The 23,952-nt window shown below is 37.2% G+C and overlaps 1 protein-coding gene across 1 annotated transcript; it reads right to left on the bottom strand.

Annotated features, from left to right (window-relative positions):
* Window positions 1–8,051: 8,051 nt before the first annotated feature.
* Window positions 8,052–13,678, bottom strand: LOC137744518 (uncharacterized). Its single transcript, XM_068484314.1, has 10 exons — window positions 13,325–13,678; window positions 13,123–13,189; window positions 12,842–12,963; window positions 12,666–12,781; window positions 11,474–12,041; window positions 10,612–11,354; window positions 10,437–10,549; window positions 9,258–9,740; window positions 8,248–9,083; window positions 8,052–8,075 (listed from the first exon to the last, which is right to left on the bottom strand). The coding sequence occupies exons 1-10, from the start codon at window positions 13,676–13,678 to the stop codon at window positions 8,052–8,054; spliced, it is 3,426 nt and encodes a 1,141-aa protein (XP_068340415.1).
* Window positions 13,679–23,952: the final 10,274 nt, after the last annotated feature.

The following is a 23,952-nucleotide window of genomic DNA, read 5'->3' as shown; positions in this document are numbered from 1 at the left end:
TATCATCTTCTTCATTACTAAGTCTAGTTGTACTTAGAAACTATGTCATAAAGTCTTGAAATGTTGTAATTATTTATTTTATAGTAAGCAATTATAGAGAACTTTAAGAGAAATAAGGGTGAGTGGTCACAATTAAAGGGAATTTCAAGGAAAATAAAGGCTGAATGTCACAATTATAGGGAAATTCAAAAGGAAATAAAGGTCGTTTAGAGAAATTATAGGGAATTTAAATGACATAAAGGCTAAGCGGAGAAATTATATTGGAATTTAAAAGGAAATAAAGGCTTAGTGGAGCAATTATTATGAGGAATTCAAAGGAAAATAAAGGAAGAGTTAGAGTTGGAGTTAGACTTTGTCATTTGGAGAGAGAAACTCTCTCTTCCTTCTTCGTTTAAACTAGAACAGCCTCCTATATTTTAGAAAAAGACATGAATTTTGAAGGGAAAAACATTGAAGTTGAACGCCTGGGAGCGTCTCAGCCTCCTAGGCGAGTATCGACGCCGCCCTACGCCCGCCTCCACAAAACAGAGGCAAAAATCCAGCCGTCCAGCCTTCAAGGCCGCTTAGGCGCACCCCAAGGCTAGTTTTTTAGGACAGAATAGCACTATTTAGTGACTAGGAGCGGAGAGCCCGTTGCGCGTCTATATCAAAACGTCCCAAAAGAATATCTCTAACCAACTTCGTTTTCTGAAATTAGATGAAATGCCTTCATTTCTCTGCGTGTATTCCTTTTTTGCCTGAAAAGGAAAATAAAAATGGGCATATGTATGTGATGAATGTGAACATAAGCTACTCAAAATAACGAAAAATGGAAACTTATAGCTGGAGATAGATCTGTAGACCCGAAGTCTTGAATAAAGATATGTCCTTTGTGATGGATTACAAGTCTTGAATGGATTTGTTGCACATTCCTTGGACATGTGAACTAGAGATGCGACCCTTGTGATGGTTTTCCATGAACTCTCTAACAGCAAATGAATAACATCGTACTCTGACTTCTTATGAACATGTTAACAGATGTTCAATGTTGACACTTGTCGCAATTGATAGCTGCTGAACAAAGGAAAATCAGATGAGTTTAAGGGTTAACAGATTTTATTTTGATTTTCTTATGTCTAATTATATGTTCCCGTTAAGTCATGGATGTCTTTCCCTTGAAGCTTGATAACAGTCATCTCCATGTGAATACATTGTTTGTTTTCTTCCGGCATGCTTTATGATCCTTGATGAAGTGTACTCGTATTCACAAACACGCTCGCGCACGCATGCTTATACACATTCTGATGTTGGCAAATATATTGGTTGGGGTGCCCAAATGAAATTTTTATCCACATGCCCTTTCAAATTTCAATGCATCTAAAGAAAAACCCAAACCCTGATGTACAAGTTCCCAATTTTTTTCTTTTCTTGCCAGTTATCGTTACAATTTTGAGTAAATAAAAGAGGGTTGCAGAGGTTATTCCAATGGCTCAAGAAACTGAACATTATCTAATGGATAAGTTCCGGAATGGACTTGATGGGAAAGACAAAAGTATCTCCAAGATTCCCCGGTACAATCAATTTCAAGAAATAAAGACTTTGCTTGAAGAAATTTTCAGCTCAGACTTGCCTGTAGAATCATCCACCAGGGACAAACTTTACTACCTCAACAATTTTTTAAACCGAGTGCCAGATGCTCGAGAAAACACGATTTCAACTCCCCTCAGGAGCTACTGACCATAAACAGAATCAGGAGGGAGTTAAGCAAGATCAAGAGGGAGCTCAAGGTTATAACACATAAATTAGATCACCCCATGCAAATTTTGCTCCACAACCTAATAATGGCCAAGCAAGCTCACAGGACAGAGAGCTTTTGAGGTGGACTACTCGTTCAGTGGATGCTTCCAAGGTTTATGGATTTGATGAGGATGTGATTTCAATGAAAAAGTTGCTTTTCCAGCAAGGAAGTGATGACCGGTTCAGGGAAGTAGGCTTTGTTGGTGGGGACGGTATGGGAAAAACAACACTTTTCCAGCTCTTATTTGACAAACAAGAAGTGAATTCCTCCCAACATGTGTTTCTTTTATTGTTGATCTGCGTTGTTTTTCTTCTAAAACTTCGATGAAACAATGATATTGTTAAATGAGTGTGAAATTTGGAGTACGTAATAACTAGTTATAAGAATATAGCTAACGGTTCTGAAACAATAAACTTTGTATGCTTTTTGTAGATCCCCTGTTGTAATAAGTCAAGGTGGCAACAGATAGGAGCACATTCGATGTCGTTAAAATGAGCCCAGGCTGCATTGTTCGTGTCGTCTAGATTCAGGTATGCAAGTTTCGAGAGACGACACTGTTGAGCCACTAAAGCCTGTCAAATATATTGTTTGTTTTCTTGTGAAAAGGTATAGGAAAAACAACACTTTTCCATCTCTGTGAATATATTGTTTGTTTTCTGGCAACCATTTTCACAAGGAAAAAAAAATTTGACTCTACAGAAAGCATAGCACATGGATCAAATGGTCTAGTTATCTAAAGTTATCAGATTGTAAGTAGTATAGGTCTACATACTACTGCTAGTAAGATCCTTCGACATAAGGGACCACATTTCGGGTACTAAATTTTTTGAATTTCCATTTTGACATCAAGAATTATTTTCTCTATGATCTATGGCTAACTAAATATCGACATCTGCTAGAACTTATAACAGTTTCATGGGTAAGAAAACCTTGGACTAGAAATGAAATTTAATTCGAAACCGGAATGAATAAATTCAATAAGCGAAATGGCATTTTCTTATTCTTCTTCGGAGACTAGAGAATTACAGTTTCCTTTGCAGTGAATACTTATGTTACACTCCGCGCATTCAAACACCAAACCTTCACAAGGTTCTCCACACAACTGACAATCAAGAATGCTCTCTCGCTTATCCAAAGGAATGGCACTCTTTCTCTTATCAACAAGAGTAACAGGGTGTGGATGAGCATTATGCTTGTAACTGCTCCCTAACTTGACTTGCGGATACCTCCCCAGAAGGCAATGAGGATGGTAATCAAAGTCGCAATCTGTAGAGGAGTAGAACCAATGTGTAGGATCTCGTTCTCCTTCACATATTTCGCAATAATACTCACCTAGTTCGTTTGGAACCGGATGATAGGTGAGGAGAGTAGGATTGAGGTATTTGTACCTTGCAGTAGGAGGTAGTTTAACACATGCAACACAACAATGGAAGTTACACTGGATCCAACTGAAGCGTACATCCATAAGAGAAATACCACAACCCTTGCAATCTTCTTTGTTCGGATGAAAGTTGAAGAAAAGCGGGTGCCTATGAGCGTCATTCTAAGAGGGTTTGAAACAGAAATGCATTGGAGGTCAAGGTATAAGTCGCATTTGTTACAATAGTAAGAGAAGCCTTGGCTAAGGCTTCGGCACATATGACACTTAAAGACTCTGTCAAATGAAGGAGCTGCCGAGAGGAGTGTGATCTGGTGTTGATGAAGTGGGTGAAGCCTTGTTCTAGGTAAATGAGCACAGGTTTGGTGTAGATAGAAACGGCATTGTTTTTCTTCGGCGCAACAACTATAAAAGGCACCGGTGCTCTTGGTGATGGGTTGCATGCAACCGTCACAAGTAATTGTACCATCAAGATCTCTAACTGCATCGCTGAGGACTAACAAATGTTGATCATGACTAAAATGCTTGATCTGTTGTGCCGCCGCTGATTCTCTTTGGTCATCCGCCGTGTTCCACTTCTCTTGACCAGGTATAAGATCACCATCGTCGTCGGCATTGTCATCATCAAAGGTGTCGGTTATTTCCTCGAAGGTACATAGAGTGTCAGCAACGTAACCACACCGACGACAGTAATAAACAACGCGGCAACTATCAGTGTTTGTATTGCAGATTTTACAGAACTGGTCCCTCGGGTAGGCATCCTCAAGGTACCAAATAAGCGTGAGGCGGTGTTCGTGCGCACTGATCCTAATGCGGTGTGGTAACGTATGAGCACATGCTTTGTCGACCAAGAGGTGGCAGACGGTACAAAGATACGAGACATGATCCCATGTTCCGCCGCAGATATCACAATCGAATGGAATTTTCTTCCGGAGGACAGTGAACTGATGCACGTGTCGGCGATCCTCAAGAATGAGGCGCCAATTCGAGGCACATTTGACGTCGAGGTTGGGCTCGCAATCAGAACAAGTGTAGGCTATTCGGCAAGGCTGGTCGCAGGAGTCACAAGTGTAAACTGTGAAAGGATCTTTGTAACATTGGAGCTTAAGGGGGTGTTTGCGGTGGATAGGGTGGCGGATCTCACGGGGTAGCTCCGCACATGTTTTGTGGAGGTTGTGTTGTCGTGAGGAATAAGGAATGTAGGGATATTTTGGGTATGAGATTATGTAATTGTGTTGTCCCTAAAAATTACAAAACCTACGTGGCGCGCAGGCCGAGTAACTAACAAGCTAACTACGTCCTTCGGTTGAATGCGGGGCGTGCCAACTCGTCGGCCGAGCTCGGCCGAGGAGTAAAATTCGTTGATGTCGCGTTGAGCGCGTCGTTGACTTCTTTATCTTGCGATTGCGACCGAGGAAGGAACACTCTCGGTCTCTGGGTTCTATAGCCTGAAGACAAGGCTACTAATTCTGCGGAGTTCACAAATCGTCGGAGCCCGATTCGGTCACTGTGATTATATTCGTAAGAGTATAAGCACGTCGAATTGAGACCAAACTATATGGGCACAGGTACTCAAATGTGATGTATGTCTTGATGGTAAATGTAGTTCGGCCGTCGGAATGCCGAACCCTGAAACTTACTTACGAGTATCCAATCATAAAATCACTCGGCGTCCAGTTGATAGGATTAAAAGCACACCACAAAGTCGCACACAAATGTCTTATTGATTTTCCTTATTAACACTAAGATTTGTCAATTGTAGCATATGAAAATAAGGGTCTTTCCCGCAGAACATCGTTTTATCTAACTACTTAAAATGTCACAAAAACTGGCCTGCTGTCCCCACTGACCAGCCACCGAAAAATAATTATTAGACTGACTTACACTTATCTAAAATCTACGAAATTTTATATGCAGATACTAGACACATAGAGCTACACTCATACAAATTTTTGGGATTTTTGGGATTTTTGGAGTTGATTTGCTATTTAAATCGAACAAAAACAGAACAGATACAGATTTTTGAGTAGTTCGCAAATTAAGAAAACGAGTTAGGAGAATTGCTATCCACCACCAAATAATCATGCAAACATGTTATGTTTCATTCAAATTCCTTTCATTTCCGGATGAAGATGCTCAAGTTGACTCAATGTTAGAACCCAACCTATTACTCTTTCTTATGTAATATGTTAAGAGAATGGTGTTTTAAACTTAACTTAGTACCTAACATGCAATCTAGAATGGTGTGTTCATAGATTTAACAAGTAGAAATCATTAAGAACGAAAAGAGTTTGAGTCATCACAAGGCATCATAAGTACTAGCGTTGTCTTACTTATCCTAGAAATTGTTTCACATGTTAATCGCAATTAACAAGCATTACTCTAGAACATATGTAGGTCCTCATTTGACAAGGGCAGGCACACACATATTCATAGCATTAGAATCCTAGATATGCTTACTAAGTATGCATCCGTAGAAAACACAAAAAGAATTCATCAATAAGACAAGTAGTGAACCAATTTTCATCCATTCGTAAAAGTAATTCAAACGAAATGTCATAACAAACTTGCAATCATATTCGGGGCTTCAAAACAGCCCCTAACTACTAAAAATTAGTTACACATAATTCTCAAATTAAACTAAAAGAAAGACATGAGTTTGAGAAGATAAAACCAAGAGAAGAGAATGCCAAGATTTCCTTCTTCCTTTTCTTCCTTCCTTGTTTTTCTATATATTTTTTTCACACTTTTTCTCCCCCTTTGCTGCTGCAACCTGTAGGTCTTTTCTTCTTTTCCTGCTGCCACAGTTTTTTCTCCATAACTCATCCCACTAACAGCCATTTAGTGATGACAATAAGTGGGAGGAAATGCTAAAACAATTGTAACTCTTTAGGCAGCCTTTATGCCCATTACTCTCACTTAATTTTTCATTTCCTCTGATATTTGAATAGGTGTTAGCTGGCTTGTTCTTGGCTGCATCAGTTTTGGCTGTTAGTTTTATGGGATTTATTGCTTTCAATGCTTTCTTGTCAGTTACAAACTGCTCAGCCTCCTGGGAACCTTTCAGTGTTAGAACGGCCATAACTTCTTCTAGAAAAATGATATTAATAATCCACGAAATGCTCCAGAAAATAGACATCCGTAGCTTTCCAAGCATATATTCTCTAATTCATTCTGAGCTGTCTGAAACTTGCTTCCAAAGTCAGCTGACCTGCACAGGCAGTTTTGACGAATTTATTACTTAAAATTCCACTTGTGTTATTTTTTTTTTCCTTTACTTGACAAATCCTACAAAACACAAAAACAAAGTAAATAACTCAAAAATATAAGGAACTAACTAAGAAAAAACAAGTGAATTTGATATAAGATATATATAAATATGAGCTTATCAAATACCCCCACACTTAGCTTTTGCTAGTCCTCGAGCAAAACAAAGAAAACATGAAAAAGTAGCAACATGAAAAACATTAGCTCCCCACTATGTGACCCTCATAGAATTTTATTCAAGAAAACAAATCATCAAGAACCTTAGCTAGCATCAAACAAGCTAATCCAAGCTCGTCTTCCTTATGCAAATGTTAACAACTACCTTTTAATCATCCTTGAAGTGTAGTGTGTGTAATAGCCATGCTAACACAATTTCAAGTTTTGTTTTAAAACACCACATGCAAACTAGTGACCTTCTCACGGGACATACACTCAATCACACATATGTTTAGTTTAACGTGTTTCGCTCAAAGAATCAAATGTGAAAGATCTACCATAAGCTTGCATAAAGATCTCATTTCCACAATCATAATTGCAAAACTAAAATCAAGAGGACTTTTATTGGTTGTAATGAGGCTTAGGGAGAGGGTTATAGAAATGAAAGGATAGGTAAACACAAGTTCCAAGTTACATTGCAAGCAATTCTCTTGTTGAGATTTATAAGAACTCAAGCTCTCCAACCACTCTACTAATACCTCCAATCACACTCCTAAACTTTTTATTTTCTTTGTATACAATTTTTTTTTTCTTTCTCCTTTTTTTTTTTTTTTAACCAATTTTCGCACATAACTAAATACAAACATGAAATACCCCCACACTTATTCTTTTGCCAAACTCCTTCAAAGTACTTCACAAACATTTCTCATAAGACAATCTCACATTGCTCACTAGCTAGCTTGGAAAGGGTAAGGAAAAAATACTTCAGGTATAAGGGTAGACATATCTGGTGATAAGAAATAAAATGCTTAACATATACGGCTCAAATTGGCAATCTAATGATATCATTTTTCTTTAGGAAACATGCTTATTTGGGCCATGGTGATAAACCTAATGCCTCTATCCTTTTCAAGTTCATGCAATCAATGACAAACATTTCGAAAGATCGTTACGCAAGTTCTAGATATGTAAGTCACATAAGTTCATCACGCATGAAAGAATATGAGTGTATGAAAAATGCACACACTTTCAATAGGCTCAAAAACTCACATAGGTTGTATATGGTCACTATGTTCACATATGAAGCTTTAAGTCATGCTTTAGTTTCACATCAACAAGGCTATGTGCATTTGGTTTTTCAAAGATGATTAAACATGTACAAGGCTAACAAGAGAATAAGGAACTTCACACAATACAGGCTTACTAAGTTCTTAATCACCGTGGTTCAAATTCAATCCAGTTATATCATTGGGCCGGGAAACTAACAAAAATCTAATTCAAAACAATAAAGAAAATAAGACTATTTTTGGATTTTCAAATTTTTTTTTTCTCTTCTTTTGGGTTGTTTTTATTTTTAATTTTTTTATTTTTAGGGTAAACAAAACTAATTAAGAAAACAAAAACCAACAACAAGGAAACAAATTAAACTAGTTCTTAGTCAAAGGGACGAAAATTTTCAATTTGGTCATTTTTTCAATCCTTACCCCCAAACTTAAACTGGACATTGTCCCCAATGTCAGAAAACACAATAATGCATACAATAAAAATAAAATAAAATAATAAGAAACAAAATAAAGCATTTGGACTGAAAACTTCCCCAATTTGCAGTAAAATCAAGTGATGACCACCAAACTTCAATTCTGCAATCAATTCCAAGGGTGGACATAACCAAAGATTCCTCCACATCATGCTCGGCAAAAGACTCGTAATATGGTTGGAGTCTATGTCCATTCACTTTGAACACGTTTCTGGTCTTTGCACTTTGGATTTCCACTGCACCATGAGGAAAAATATTAGTTATAACAAACGGACCAACCCATCGAGAACGAAGCTTACCTGGAAATAACCGAAGGCGAGAATTAAATAGAAGAACTTTTTGTCCAATGGCAAAGCTCTTCCTTGATATCATCTTGTCATGAAATGCCTTTGATTTCTCCTTGTATATTCGACTAGACTCGTATGCATCATTCCGGATTTCATCTAACTCATTCAATTGAAGCTTCGTCTGCTGTCCAGCAATATTCATGTCCATGTTGTAGGCTTTGATCGCCCAATAAGCTTTGTGTTCTAATTCTACTGGAAGACGACATGGTTTCCCATAAACTAACCGAAATGGGGACATTCCAATAGGAGTCTTATAAGCAGTCCTATATGCCCACAATGCATCGTTCAAGCGCATGCTCCAATCCTTCCTACTAGGACTCACAGTTTTCTCCAAAATTTGTTTCACCTCACGGTTTGATACTTCTGCTTGACCACTAGTTTGCGGATGATAAGGTGTAGACACCTTATGTATGACATTGTACTTCCTAAGCAACGCTTCAAATGTTCTATTGCAAAAGTGACTCCCTCCATCGCTAATGATTGCTCTAGGTGTCCCAAATCTTGCAAAGATGTTAGTCTTAATAAAATTTGAAACAATTTTTGAATCATTAGTTTTGGTGGCTTTCGCTTCCACCCATTTAGAAACATAATCCACAGTCAATAAAATGTAAAGAAAACCATCTGAAGATGGAAAAGGTCCCATGAAATCAATGCCCCATACATCAAAGATCTCAACAATCAAAATAGAGGTTTGTGGCATTTGATTTCTTGGGCCTAAGTTACCTGTTCATTGACAACGATCACATGTTGCCTAAAACTCGTATGCATCCTTAAACAAACTAGGCCAATAAAAACCGCTCTCTAACACCTTAAGGGCTGTCCTCTTTGCTCCAAAATGGCCGCCACATGCATAAGAATGACAAAAAGTTAGAATAGATTTAAACTCAGATTCGGGGACACACCTTCTAATCAATTGATCAGGGCAATATTTCCATAAATAAGGATCATCCCACTCGTAGTATTTGGCGGTTTTGACAAGCTTATCTTTCTGAGCACGTGTAAAATCATCCGGAATCTTTTTGGTGACCTTGTAATTGATAATATCTGCATACCAAGGGTTAGTAACCTTTAATGAAAACAATTGCTCATCCGGAAAACTCTCACATAAAGGGATGAAATCTTCCTCTGTGTTTGAGTGCACAAGTCTGCTAAGATGATCTGCTACAACATTCTCACTCCCCTTCTTATCCTTGATCTCCAAGTCAAACTCTTGAAGCAGAAGTATCCATAGAATGAGTCGCGGTTTTGCATTTTTTTTTGTGAGTAAATGCTTCAAAGCTGCATGGTCAGAAAACACAATAACTTTAGTTCCAATCAGATAAGATCTAAATTTTTCTAAAGCAAATACAACAGCTAGAAGCTCCTTCTCTGTTGTTGAATAATTCAACTGTGCATCATTGAGTGTTCGTGATGCATAATAGATGACGTGTGGCACTTTGTTGACACGCTATCCTAGAACTGCACCGACAGCATAATCTGAAGTATCGCACATTAACTCAAAAGGTAAATTCCAATCTGGTGGCATGATCACAGGAGCCGTGGATAACAACTCCTTAAGTTTGTTGAATGCTACCACACACTCTTCATTCATATCAAATGTACATCCTTTTGAAGCAAACGGCACAAGGGTCTAGAAATCATTGAGAAATCCTTCATAAACCTACGATAGAAACCTGCATGTCCAAGAAAAGAACGAACCTCCTTGACAGTAGTGGGGAGAGGTAAAGAACTAACAAGTTCTACTTTAGATTTATCAACTTCAATTCCATTTTCAGATATGATATGCTCTAGAACTAATCCATGTGAAACCATGAAATGACATTTTTCCCAATTTAAGACCAAATTAGTTTCTTGACAACGTTTTAAAACTAGGGACATATTATGTAGACATGTATCAAAAGAATCACCATAAACTGAAAAATCATCCATGAACACTTCAATTATTTTCTCAATCATATCAGAAAATATACTTACCATACACCTTTGAAATGTGGCGGGGGCGTTGCAAAGTCCAAACGGTATCCTCCGGTATGCAAATGTGCCAAATAGACATGTGAAAGTCGTCTTTTCTTGATCCTCCGGAGCAACTGCAATTTGATTATATCCAGAATAGCCATCAAGAAAGCAATAATGAGAATGACCAACTAACCTTTCTAACATTTGATCAATGAATGGAACTGGAAAGTGATCTTTGCGTGTGGTGCTGTTTATCTTCCGATAATCTGTACAGACTCTCCAACTATTTTGCACATGTGTAGGCACTAGCTCACTAGCTTCATTCTTAACAACTGTGACTCCGGATCGCTTCGGAACTACTTGAACAGGGCTCACCCACTTGCTGTCCGAGATAGGATATATGATGCCAACATCAAGAAGCTTGATAACCTCTTTCTTGACGACCTCCATCATGAGTGGGTTCAAACGGCGTTGAGCTTCCCTTGTAGGTTTTGCACCTTCCTCCAGCAGAATCCTATGCATACATGTAGCTGGATTTATACTTTTGATATCTGCAATGCTCCAAGCTATGGCAGTTTTGTGATCCTTCAGTACTCGGATCAGTTTCTCCCCTTCTTCTGCTGTGAGTTGTGATGATATGATGACTGGTAATGTTTCATCCTTTCCCAAAAATGCATACTTCAAATGTTCAGGAATCGGTTTAAGCTCCAATTTGGGTGCCTGAATCACAGAAGGAAGAATTTTTTCGTTAGAAGTAGGAAGATAAATAAAATAGGAAGAAAACTTACCACGAATTGGTGAAAGAGACTTAAGGGCTGCCACTGTCTGGATTAATTCTTCTTCAATGTGCTCAGAATAATTAAGTTTTCCATATGTAATGCTATGCACTAATGCCTTCTCTAAATTGTCTTGCCTCATACCTTCATTAAAACAATCCTGCACAAAATAGTCAAACGCATCAATAGACAAACAAGATTCAAAATCACTAGGGTACCTCATAGCATCGAAGATTTTGAAATTGATGTTTTCTCCATCAATTTCCATGGTCAAAGTACCATCGTAGACATCAATCTTCGTACGCGCCGTTCTAAGGAATGGTCTTCCCAATATAAGAGGAAGTGCAGTAGGCATAGGTCATGTTCCATCTCAAGAACAAAAAAATCAGCAGGAAAAATAAGTTCATTCACTTGCACAAGTACATCCTCCAATAGGCCTTTGGGATATCTATTTGAACGATCTGCCAACTGGATTACTACCTTTGTTTCCTTCAAGTCTCCAAGGTTTAGTGATTCATACACTGAATATGGCATCAGATTGATGGATGCCCCCAGATCACACAATGTTCTCCCAAACTCTTTCCCTCCAATTACACATGGAATGATAAAGCTACCGGCATCCTTCAACTTCGGTGGTAGCTTTCTCTGCAAAACAGCTGATACTTCCTCGCTTAATGCCACAGTTTCTTGATCATTGAATCTTCTCTTGTTCGTACAAAGCTCTTTAAGGAACTTTGCATACTTGGGCACTTGTTTTATGGCATCTAAAAGAGGTAAGTTCACTTGGACTTTTCGGAAAGTATCCAAGATTTCCTTATCAGTTTGCTCTTTCTTAGACTTCATAAACCTGCGAGGAAAAGGAATAGGGACACATGAGTTAAATGAACTTTGAACTTCTTTACTTACCTTATCAGAATCTTTTTTGTTCAATTCTGTATCTTTAGGAGACTTTTCAATTTCTGTTGAAGCTTCATCTTACTCAAGATTTTTGGTTTGTTGCTCCCCTTGCTCATTTGTATCTTTTGTAGTCCTCTTTTGCATCATTGACTGCTCAAAAACTTCTTTTCCACTCCTTAAAATCACAACATTCATCTGCTCCGCATTTGGATTCACCACGGTTTGGTTAGGCAACCTTCCTGGTTAGTGTTGTTGCCCCATCAAACTCGCTAACTAACTCATTTGGCGCTCAAGGTTTTCAATTGCTTTGTCTATTTTCTGTTGATGAGATTGAGTAGAGTTAGCTAAAGAAGCAATTAAATCCTCAAGAGACTTACTTGGAGCTTGTTGTTGTTGAGGCTGAAATGGTGCATGTGGTCTTGCTTGAAAGAAGCCAGGTGGTCGGTTATAGTTGTTGGGAATAGATTGTTGTCCGTTATCTTGATTGTTCCACTTTAAGTGTGGATGATCGCGCCACCCTGCGTTATAATTATTGGAGTATGGATCATACTTTTGTCTTTGTTTCCCCTGAAACCTTCCTAACGCATTAGCTTGCTCAAGACCACCTTGATCCATTAACGAAGGGCACATATCCGTGGCATGTCCCATTATTGAACATACACCGCACACCTGTTTTGGAGCCACCATAACCTGTTGCACAAGATTAGTCAAGTTAGCTAATTGTAATTCAATACTAGAGTTAGCACTTACCTCGTTAACTTTCTTAAGAGGTAGCTCATCTCTCCCTCCAAATTGTCGTGTGTTGCCAGCAATGTTCTTTAATAATGCCTTAGCATTTGTTGGTGTTTTGTCCATGAATGCTCCTCCACTTGCTGCATCAAGCATTACACGATCAGTACCACACAATCCTTCATAAAAATATTGTATTAAAAGATGCTCTGAAATTTGATGATTAGGACAAGATGCAACCAAATGTGTGAATCGCTCATATTAATCTCCAAATGGCTCTCCATGTTGTTGTCGGATTGCACATATGTCTTTCCTTATGCTTGCAGCTTTTGTGGCTGGAAAATATTGCTCCAAGAATGCTTGCTTCACCTGGTTCCATGTGTTCATTGATCCTAGAGGTAAATTATAAAGCCACTCCTTTGCCTTAGCTTCTAATGTAAATGGGTATGCCCTCAACTTGACTTACTCCTCATCCACATTGGCTGGTCTCATTCCCGAGCATACCACATGAAACTCCATGAGATGCTTGTTGGCATCCTCTGTTGAGAAGCCATGGAACTTAGGCAAGTAGTGAATCATGCCGGACTTAGGCTCAAATCCTCCTTCTGCATTTGGATATGTGATGCACAATGGCTGTTGATCCGTATTAGGCGTTGCCAACTCCCTCAAAGTACGGTTATCAGCCATGCCTTCTTGTGGTTCTTCCTCCTCTTCCGAACTCAAATGTGGTGGAGAAGATGGTGGTAAAGACACCGATGCACGCTTCTGCTTGATTGTTCCTCGAAGCTTTCGAAGTGTTCGTTCAACCTCAGGATCGTAGGAAGCTAGATCAATGCTCTTGGACCTTCGAGTACGCATATACTACAAAGAGTACCTGAAATAAAAACAAAAACAAAAACACTAATTAGACAAGAAAAGAAAACAATAAAAAATAAGTAATTAGAAATAACAATCCCCAGCGACACGGCGCCAAAAATTTGATAGGATTAAAAGCACACCACAAAGTCGCACACAAATGTCCTATTGATTTTCCTTATTAACACTAAGATTTGTCAATTGTAGCATATGAAAATAAGGGTCTTTCCCGCAGAAGATTGTTTTATCTAACTACTTAAAATGTCACAAAAACTGGGCTGCTGTCCCCACTGACCAGCCATCGAAAAATAATTATTAGACTGACTTACACTTATCTAAAGTCTACGAAATTTTATATGCAGATACTAGACACACAGAGCTAACTCACAAATTTTTGGGATTTTTGGAGTTGATTTGCTATCTAAATTAAATCGAACAAAAAAAGAACAGAGACAGATTTTTGAGTTGTTCGCAAATTAAGAAAACAAGTTAGGGGAATTGCTATCCACCACCAAATAATCATGCAAACATGTTATGTTTCATTCAAATTCCTTTCATTTCCGGATGAAGATGCTCAAGTTGGCTCAATGTTAGAACCCAACCTATTACTCTTTCTTATGTAATATGTTAAGAGAATGGCGTTTTCAACTTAACTTAGTCCCTAACATGCAATCTAGAATGGTGTGTTCATAGATTTAACAAGTAGAAATCATTAAGAACGAAAAGAGTTTGAGTCATCACAAGGCATCATAAGTACTAGCGTTGTCTTACTTATCCTAGAAATTGATTCACATGTTAATCGCAATTAACAAGTACTATTCTAGAACATATGTAGGTCCTCATTTGACAAGGGCAGGCACACACATATTCATAGCATTAGAATCCTAGATATGCTTACTAAGTATGCATCCGTAGAAAACACAAAAAGAATTCATCAATGAGACAAGTAGTGAACCAATTTTCATCCATTCGTAAAAGTAATTCAAACGAAATGTCATAACAAACTTGCAATCATATTCGGGGCTTCAAAACAGCCCCTAACTACTAAAAATTAGTTACACATCATTCTCAAATTAAACCAAAAGAAAGACATGAGTTTGAGAAGATAAAACCGAGAGAAGAGAATGTCAAGATTTCCTTCTTCCTTTACTTCCTTCCTTGTTTTTCTATATTTTTTTTCACACTTTTTCTCCCCCTTTGCTGCTGTAACCTGTAGGTCTTTTCTTCTTTTCTGCTGCCACAGTTTTTTCTCCATAACTCATCCCACTAACAGCCATTTAGTGATGACAATAAGTGGAAGGAAATGCTAAAACAATTGTAACTCTTTGGGCAGCCTTTATGCCCATTACTCTCACTTAATTTTTCATTTCCTCTGATATTTGAATAGGTGTTAGCTGGCTTGTTCTTGGTTGCATCAGTTTTGGCTGTTAGTTTTATGGGATTTATTGCTTTCAATGATTTCTTGTCAGTTACAAACTGCTCAGCCTCCTGGGAACCTTTCAGTGTTAGAACGGCCATAACTTCTTCTAGAAAAATGATATTAACAATCTACGAAATGCTCCAGAAAATAGATATCCGTAGCTTTCCAAGCATATAATGCTCATTCTCTAATTCATTCTGAGATGTCTGCAACTTGCTTCCAAAGTCAGCTGACCTACACAGACGATTTTGACGAATTTATTACTTAAAATTCCACTTGTGTTATTTTTTTTTTCTTTACTTGAGAAATCCTACAAAACACAAAAACAAAGTAAATAACTCAAAAATATAAGGAACTAACTAAGAAAAGACAAGTGAATTTGATATAAAATATATATAAATATGAGCTTATCACCAGCGAGTAACGCAATTCGTAACATCTGATTACGCCGAGGAGGCTAGCAAGGTGACCTCTACCAATAAGGGTTCGAAAACCCTTCTCGGCCGAGACTTAGATAGGTAACCGGTCGGCCTAGACGCAGTGCTGTTTATCCAAACTGAAAGTGCTTCTCGGTCGGATGATTCTGCGGCAGCAGTGCTGTTTATCCAAACTGAAGGTGCTCGCCGGGTGCCTCCACAATGCTGTTTATCCAAACTAAAGATGTATCGGCAGGAAAAGAAAAGGAAAAAATCTCAAGGTATTTGAGAGGCTTTGCGCAGGGCAATTGTATACTGGATTGAAGGGGCTTTTTTTGTTGCATGATTTTTTGTATTTATAGCACCCCATTCCTTGAGACCGATCCTTATCTGGATTGGGAGTCCTTGTCCCGTTTCAACTCTATCTCGAACAACCTACTCCCACTAGTACTCTGAACTTTCCCTTTTTCGAGGCTTTATTCTTTGCCAGCCAGGAATCCTGGTCGCACCAGGACTTCCTCGACTCTTTCTGTTTATCTGGACTACTTCTTAGGATAGGACTCGACCGACCCTGCCAACTGGCCCGAGATTTATTACTCGGCCCATAGCATTTGACACAGCCTTGAGCCGAGCACAACCTGCTGCTCGGCCCAACAATATTATTTTGGGCCCAAACAAATTGATATCCTAGTATATTTAGGATACTTATTTTACAGTTTGTAGGAGATTTGTATAAGCTTTTATATATATATATATATACCAAATGGGGCGGAACTAACAACAGCAGGCGGCAAAGCTGTCCATAGAATTTAAAGTGCGAAAGCAAAACATGTAAAAACAGAGTAGCATATCAAAATAATGAATTAAATGTAATGATGCAGATATATTTTGAAAATAAGTTTTATTGAAAACTTATTGCAATGCAGATTACAAACTGATGTTGCCTAATGGCAAATGAAACAAGTAAACAAGGTGGAGCTCGCAGGCATCCTGAATAATATATGTATTACAAGTGTTTAGAAAATAATCTCAGAGAGATGTGTTTGAACTGAGTTCTTGAGTTAAAAACTTATATTCTTCTTCTGAAGATGAGTTCCTCTTTTATAGAGGGAGGAGAATGATTGAAGAATGCCATTTTGATCCGGGAATCCCGCTGGCAAGAGAAGAAAGCTGGCAAAGCTGGCTGACTGATGATCCTCTACTGTGGAGTCACGTTGTTACTTTTACAAAAGCTGAATGAATAGTGAAGATGCTTTGATTCTTTTACAAAAGTTAAATGAATAGTGACCTTTTTGTTTTTAACTATTGAAGAATAATGCCTTGTCTTTTGCGGAAGAGATGATAGCAGCTACTGCTGATGATGTTGTTTGGCTGACACAATCACATGGGCAAAAATGCAGTTCAATAGTCGAACGGATCTTGTGCGTCTTGAAGGTCCGCTTGATCAGCCCAATTGGCGGGAGGCTGAGACCCTGCATCAGAAGCATCAGAGTCCGAATCTGAACCTTTTCTTTTTTGTAGCATTGCCGCTTCAACTATGAGCTGTTAAGCCAAGTCCAGAAGCTGGGAGGACTTATCAGATTTCTCATTTTTCTTTGAGCTAGAGGACTTAGAAGGTTTTCCTTTGAGGGAAGATGACGGACTAATGTCTGATAGGGATTGAATTGGCTCCTGGGTTTTTAGCAACTTAGGAAAATGCTGATGAACTGGCAAAGCTTGTGAGGACGAAGTTGAAACTTTGATTGGCAGTGCCTGAGAAGATGGTTGGGGAAATTCCATTTTTACAAGATCAATAATTTTTTGGTGATTGAATTTATCCCACCATTTTACTCATCGGGTTCTGTAAATACCACCAGAGTCTACTTCAAAATTCCATTTGAGAATCAATGAGATCTTATACTTGGCCATGAGCAGTGAAAAAATAGTAACTCTGTTGTCGAAACGACTTCTGTCAAAACTGGGCTGGAAATTGTTTGTGAGTACATGACGAAGGTCATCTGGAATGATAGAAGAGCTTGGGCCATGGGAAGCCCACCAATCTGGAAATCATGCAGGAAACCGCAATCTGAAATTCTTATCAAAGGTTATAAACCATGAATGACTAAAGTCTTCTGTCTGGTGGAGAAAAATGTTGAGAACATGCTGAGTATGAAGAGGTTTTGTGTGATAAAGGGGAATTCCCCATTTGAGTTCGGTAAGGAATTTTTCAATATGGAGTGAATGATACAATATTTTGTTTTGATGAGTGGTACTGAAAATTGACTTAATAGCAATACTTTCTGTTTCTGAAATGATAGCCTGGTAATATTTTAGGCTTTTATAAGATTCAGTTGGTAAGAAATGAAAATTTGGTGGAAGGAGTAATTTGGCAATGCGCTCTGGGGGTTGGTTTTTGTTAATGTGAAGAGGGATGCTAAAAAGCTTTTCTGAATTGGGATTTCGGACATATGGAGATGTTTTAGCATAGCTAGGTGTTTTGGGTTGTGAAGGTGTTGGAGAACGTACTGAAGAGTAAGGATCATAAGGGGTGGCTAAAGCCGTTTGGTAATTTGGTCGGATATTTCGTACTGTTGATAATAAGAGAGTAAATCTGTTTGTAATGGCGAGGGCCGATGGAGAGTCGGGAATAGACTCTTGTTTTACTGGTGCTGGGTTTTGGGTAAAGTTGGCTGGAAGTCTTATTTGCTGGTTAGGATTAGTACCCATTCTTACCCCGCAAAAATTCTCTGGTTAGAAAATCTGGGATGCAATTCTGGCTGCCTTTAATGTATTCAATATCAAAATCAAAAATACTTAATATGGCTTGCCAGCGTGCAAAAATCTGTTTTGATGCAATATTTTGAACATCTTTTTGTAAAATATGTTTTGCAAATTTGCAATCGACCCGAATCAGAAATTTTTGATTTAATAAATCATCTTGGAACTTGCTAATACATAATACAATAGATAATATCTCTTTTTTAATAGTACTATAATTAGCTTGAGCAGAATTCCAAACTCCTGAATGGAAACGAACAATTTGTTCAGGAGCTTCGGAAGAAATTTTTTGTTTAAGGATACCTCCATAACCGATTTCAGATGCGTCGGTTTCTACTATTTTGAGAGAGCCGGGAGTTGGGATGCCAAGGCAAGGCAAAGTCTTGACATGATTTTTGATCTGTTTGACAATGGAAGTATGATTTTGTGACCATGATAGAGGATTTTCCTTGAGACGATCAAACAAAGGCTTACATTGTTGACGCAGATGAGGATAAAATTCTGAAACATAATTGAGATATCCAAGGAATCTTTGAAGCTGGGTTTTATCAATAATTTGATCTGGAAATTTATCAGCAAACTGGATGACTCGATATATTGGTTGAATGGTAGACCTGTAAATATGGTAACCTAAAAATCTAACTTTGGTTTGGAATAACTTAATCTTAGATGCCGAGACGACTAACCCATTAGACCTAATGATCCTAGCAAATGCATGCAAATGCTTCCAATGCTCATCTATTGATTTTGAGAAAATTAAAACATCATCAATATAAACAATCGAAAAATGGTTGTATTGATTAAAATTTTCATTCATGATATTTTGAAATTCACTTGGTGCGTTTTTCAAGCCGAAGGGCATTACATTACACTCATAGTGTCCGAAAAGAGTTACAAAAGCAGTTTTGTATTTATCAGATTCATGAATTTGAATTTGCCAAAAGTCTGATTTCATATCAAATTTAGAAAAAACAGTTGCCTGAGAAAATCTTTTTATCAAATCTCTTTTGTTAGGAATTGGATATCGGATCCATTCTAAAACATCATTCAAAGGTTTGAAGTTGATAACTAGACGTGGAGCGCCGCGTTCTAATTCTGCGTTTTTTTTTACATAAAAAGCAGGGCAAGACCATGGAGATTTGCTTTTACGGATAATTCCTTTTTCTAAAAGTTGATTAATTTCAGTTTTACAAAACTCTAAAACTTCTTGATTCATTTGAATCGGTCGTGCTTTTGTGGGAATTTTTTACTCAATAAAATCTTTAATATAAGGTAGTTTAACAATATGTTGTTTTCTGTGCCAAAAAGCATTTGGAAGATCGGAACAAATTTCTTTAGTAAGCTTATCAGAAAACTGGCGAATAGAATCTAATAAATATTTGTTTGTTAATTGTTCTTCAATTCTTTTGTGAAGAATTTCTTCCTGTAAAAAAGCAATTTGTTGGGATTTTGCAGTAATCTGGTTGAGAGTTTTTGAAACACTATCTTTTTGAAGTTGTTTTAACTTTTTAAGATCTGTTTCCATGCAAAATTCAAAAGTAATTTTTTGGCCAAAAACCTTGGTAGAAATACAGTTATGATGAACTTTGAAAGGATAGATTAATGCAATGAAAGGGAGTCTCAAAATGACTGGATCAGAAATAGTCTTGATCAAAACAAATGGAGTTTTAAAACAAACATTTTGTTGACAAACGTGAGCTTTGGGAATTTCATAGTTTAATTTCATCGGGGATTGATTTGCAGCGCTAAGTGTTTCCGTAGATTTGTGAAAATATTTAGTAGGTATTAACCCTTCTTGAATGCAATTTAAATCTGCACCTGAATCAATTAAAGCGATGGTTTTTAAATGAAAATCTTCGATTACTATCGTAACTTTAGAATACCATTTTCGAATTCTTATTTTGTCTAAAAGACTTAAAACAAGTTCTTTTGAAGAAGAAGATTTAGCTGAGTGAGCGTCGGAATCGGAATTTGAGGAAGAATCATCTTGTTTTTGGACGAGCTCTTGCGTACGTACTCTACTGAGTTGTGAACGAATTTCGGTATTTTCGGATTTTAAAAACTTAATTTCTGATTTAATTTGATTAATCTCTTTTTGTAAATCCTTGACGGTTAAATCCTTTTTTGGTTTATTAAATCGTTCCAAAGTGGTGCTGAGAGAAATCTTTTGAGAAGAAGTTTGACTAGTGCCAGGTTCATGAGGAGAAATCAAATTTTTGAGTTTTTTCAAATAAAAAAATTTTAAATTAGGGTCATCGACTTTACTAATTAATTTCATTAAAAACTCTTCTTGTTCTTCTTACTTGTTAATCACTGAAATTTTATTACAACAAGTGTCCGTGCACCCAAACTTAATGTTTGTCGAGGAGACGTCGCTAGAACTGCTAGAGTCGGAGACGGAAAAATCGGGATTTTTATCAAATTGACTAGAGTCGGTATTTCTAATTTCTAAAGCCTGAATAAGTTGAAATTTCTCTTCTTCAGAGATTTTAGTTGGTTAATAACCTTTTTAACCTTACATTCATTTGCATAATGACCAAATTTACCAAACTTGGAACACTTTCCCTTTTTATTTTGAAAATCCTTTTTAGACTTTCGAAAAGGTTTTTTGTTTGAAGATGGTTTTTCATAAAATTTATTTGTTTGAAAAGGTTTGTTGGAAGATCTTTTGTTTTTATAAAATCTGGATTGATGTTTAGAAAACTTGCTGGTTTGTTGAGCTTTTTTCTTTTTACTCGAATGAGCGATTGGAGGTAAACCATATTGTTCACAAAATGTTCCAAGTTCGTATTTAGTAATAGATTTATCTTTATGAACTTGTTTTGAAATCTTCATGTCGATACACATTTTCAATTCTTCCTTTTGAATAACATTAACTATGTTACCATAAGTAAGGGTATGATAAGGTATGACACCTTCTTCATTTACTAAAACATTTCGAATTTTGTGAGCAAAAAGATTTGGTAAACCATTGATAAATTTTTCTTTCCAAAAAGGTTGATTACTATCTTCTCGAAGCATAACTCTGGATATGAAAACATCTTTATACCATCTGAAATCACTTAAGGTTGGACACCTTAAATTACTCAGTTGGTCGTGAATACGCGTAGTAACGTTGCTGGGTGTTCCTATAAAGTGTTCTATAATCGTATAAAGTAAAGTATTTACTCTGTCGGGTATTCCCCGTCCTATCGTTTCGTCAAAAATGGAAAATCCTTCCTCATCTTTTTTGACCGCAAAGCGTATTTCATCTCTGGACTGAGAAGTTAAGTGCTTCTCCCACCAAGAATGAAGCATTCCAGTGAAACCAGTGACGAGAAGATCAACGATTTGTGTTTGTGTAAAATTGTGATTGGAAATGTAGCTATTAGCAACCATGGACATGTGTTGAAGTTTGTTTAAAAGTTCTTGTTCTGACAAGCCGTCTATATTCCATTCATAGAGTTTGTCAGCTGAAACTGAAAATTGATTTTGGATATTTCGTTCTTCAAATTGTAGGTCAGGAGGAGTTGGCCTGGAATACCAGTTTTTTGTAAGAGAAGTAGGGTTGACTGAATGAGTACGAATCCGTTTTAAATCAAAAGTTGGTTGAAGATCAATGTTTTGAAAAACATTTTCAATATTTTGAATAGCAGAACTAGTTTCCGTGTCCTGAGAAGTATCTGGATCAGATATATTTTCTTCTTCGACAGAAACATCATTGTTTTGCAAAACATCAACAACTTTCTCTTTTTTGAGCTCAGTGAGAATATGATCAATTTTTTGTAAAGTAGTAATAGATTTTAAAGCAGTGGAACTTGAAGCAGTATCAGTAAAATTTACTAAAGGTTTTTCTTTTTGAGAAGATTTTGGTTGAGGCAATTTGTCGATTTTGGTTTCAATTTTGTCTAACTGTTTTCCAATAGTATGAAGACTTTGGTTTGTAAAATTATTCTGTTCAATGACAGGTTTAAAACCAGAATCTTCTTTTGGAATTTTGAAAGGGGTTGCGGGAATGTTGGTATTACCGGTGGAAATCAAAATAGTTTCTTTGGGAGGATGACTGGAAGAAATCAAAGTTTTGTCTTCCTTAACCCAATTTTCTTTGGTAACAACCGTAACCTTATTTTTTGTTTCATAATGTTTTTCAATAAAATCAAAGAAAGATATTTCAAATTGGTATTGTTCTACAAAAACTTTCAATTCGGCATATATGGCTAGCTTTTCTTCATCATAATATTTTTTTCTAAAAATATTTCTTCTGGGAATATTTTCCTCAGAAGCGATGTCAGTTTTAAGCTTCATCCATCGGATTTTATGTGGTTTGTTTAAAACAAGTAATTGGTGATTCACCGATGTTGTTTCAAAATCAGAAGCAGTTGGCAAAGTGGGTTCTTCTTGGTTTGGAGGGTGATAAACAGGATGTGCAACTTGTGAAGAAGTGTCGACAGACTTTAATTTGAGCAAATCATTGATTAAATCTTGTTGTGCAGCTTCCTGCTCTTTTAACTTTTTGTTTACTAACGATTTGATCAAATCTTGATCTCGACCCAGTCTATCGGTTGACGTGGATCCAGAAAAAGACTGTCTGCTAGGAGTAAAGGATTTGTGTGAATGTACTGATTCACAAGATTTTCTTGCTGGTCTATCAAAATTGATTTTTACAGTGCCGTCAAAATATTGTTCACTGTTGTCAAGGTTAACAAGACTGTTTTGGACGGAAACCGGCTTACTTTCATTAATTAAACACCAATCTGAGGGGAGACTGATGTCTGACCACCTAATGGTTCTTGGTACTCTTATGTTTGCGCTTTCTTGGGTTGTTTGGATCAAAAGAGTGTGGTCGCGAGAACTTTTGTTCAAAGCTTGAAAATTCATGTTTGTGCCAGTGACTTTGTAATAAATTCTAAAAATAAGTGCCAAAGGTTGTGTTCCTTCCAGGACTTGGTACCCGGAGGTTTTGATATTAAGAGTAAGAGCTTTTAAAACATGTGGATCTGAAAGACTTATTGTGAGATCGGGAAAGCAATCAAAATGGATAGGTCCGTTGTAAAGACTAGATTCGATCATTCCAAGTATACTATCGTTGAAATCAGTAAATCTAGCGTCGCGTAGACATAAAAGGATAGAAGTGTTAAGACCTTTTCGTGTTAATGGTTTAATTGCGATTTGAACTAAACCAATATGAAGATAGTTATGACCATTTTTACGATGCGCTTTGATTTGTTCTAGGGAAAATAATTGAAAAGCCTCATGTTCTTTGCTAAGAGCATAAGTCTTCTCAACTGTTTTGACGTGATGTTCTGATTTAAAAGAGGTCAAATACCATTTTTTCTTGTAAATATTTTGGGTTGAAACTTTTGGAATGTTCCAGTCAGAAAAATCAATACTTTCGTCTGTTTGAAAATCCAGTTTTTGTTCTTCATTGACAATGTCAGGTATAGTTCCTAAGTTGGATCTAGAGCTAGTGCTGGCCATTGAACTAGATCTAAATAATCTACTCATGATATGCACAAAACAAGTATACTATATGCAAGACTTAAAAGATTCACCTTCCTCGTATGTCTAGACTTTTCCCCCGCTCATGCGCTTCGCTCATGCCTCTCCTGAGACTTATTGTTTGGACCACGTCTTACTGTTTGGCTGGAAGAAAGAAGAACTGAGGACCGACGATTAAGAAATGCATATAAGATACAAGTATGTGA

Source organism: Pyrus communis, chromosome 9 (assembly GCF_963583255.1).
Source record: "Pyrus communis chromosome 9, drPyrComm1.1, whole genome shotgun sequence".
NCBI lineage: Eukaryota > Viridiplantae > Streptophyta > Magnoliopsida > Rosales > Rosaceae > Pyrus > Pyrus communis.
This window is presented reverse-complemented; position numbering and strand designations above follow the sequence as displayed.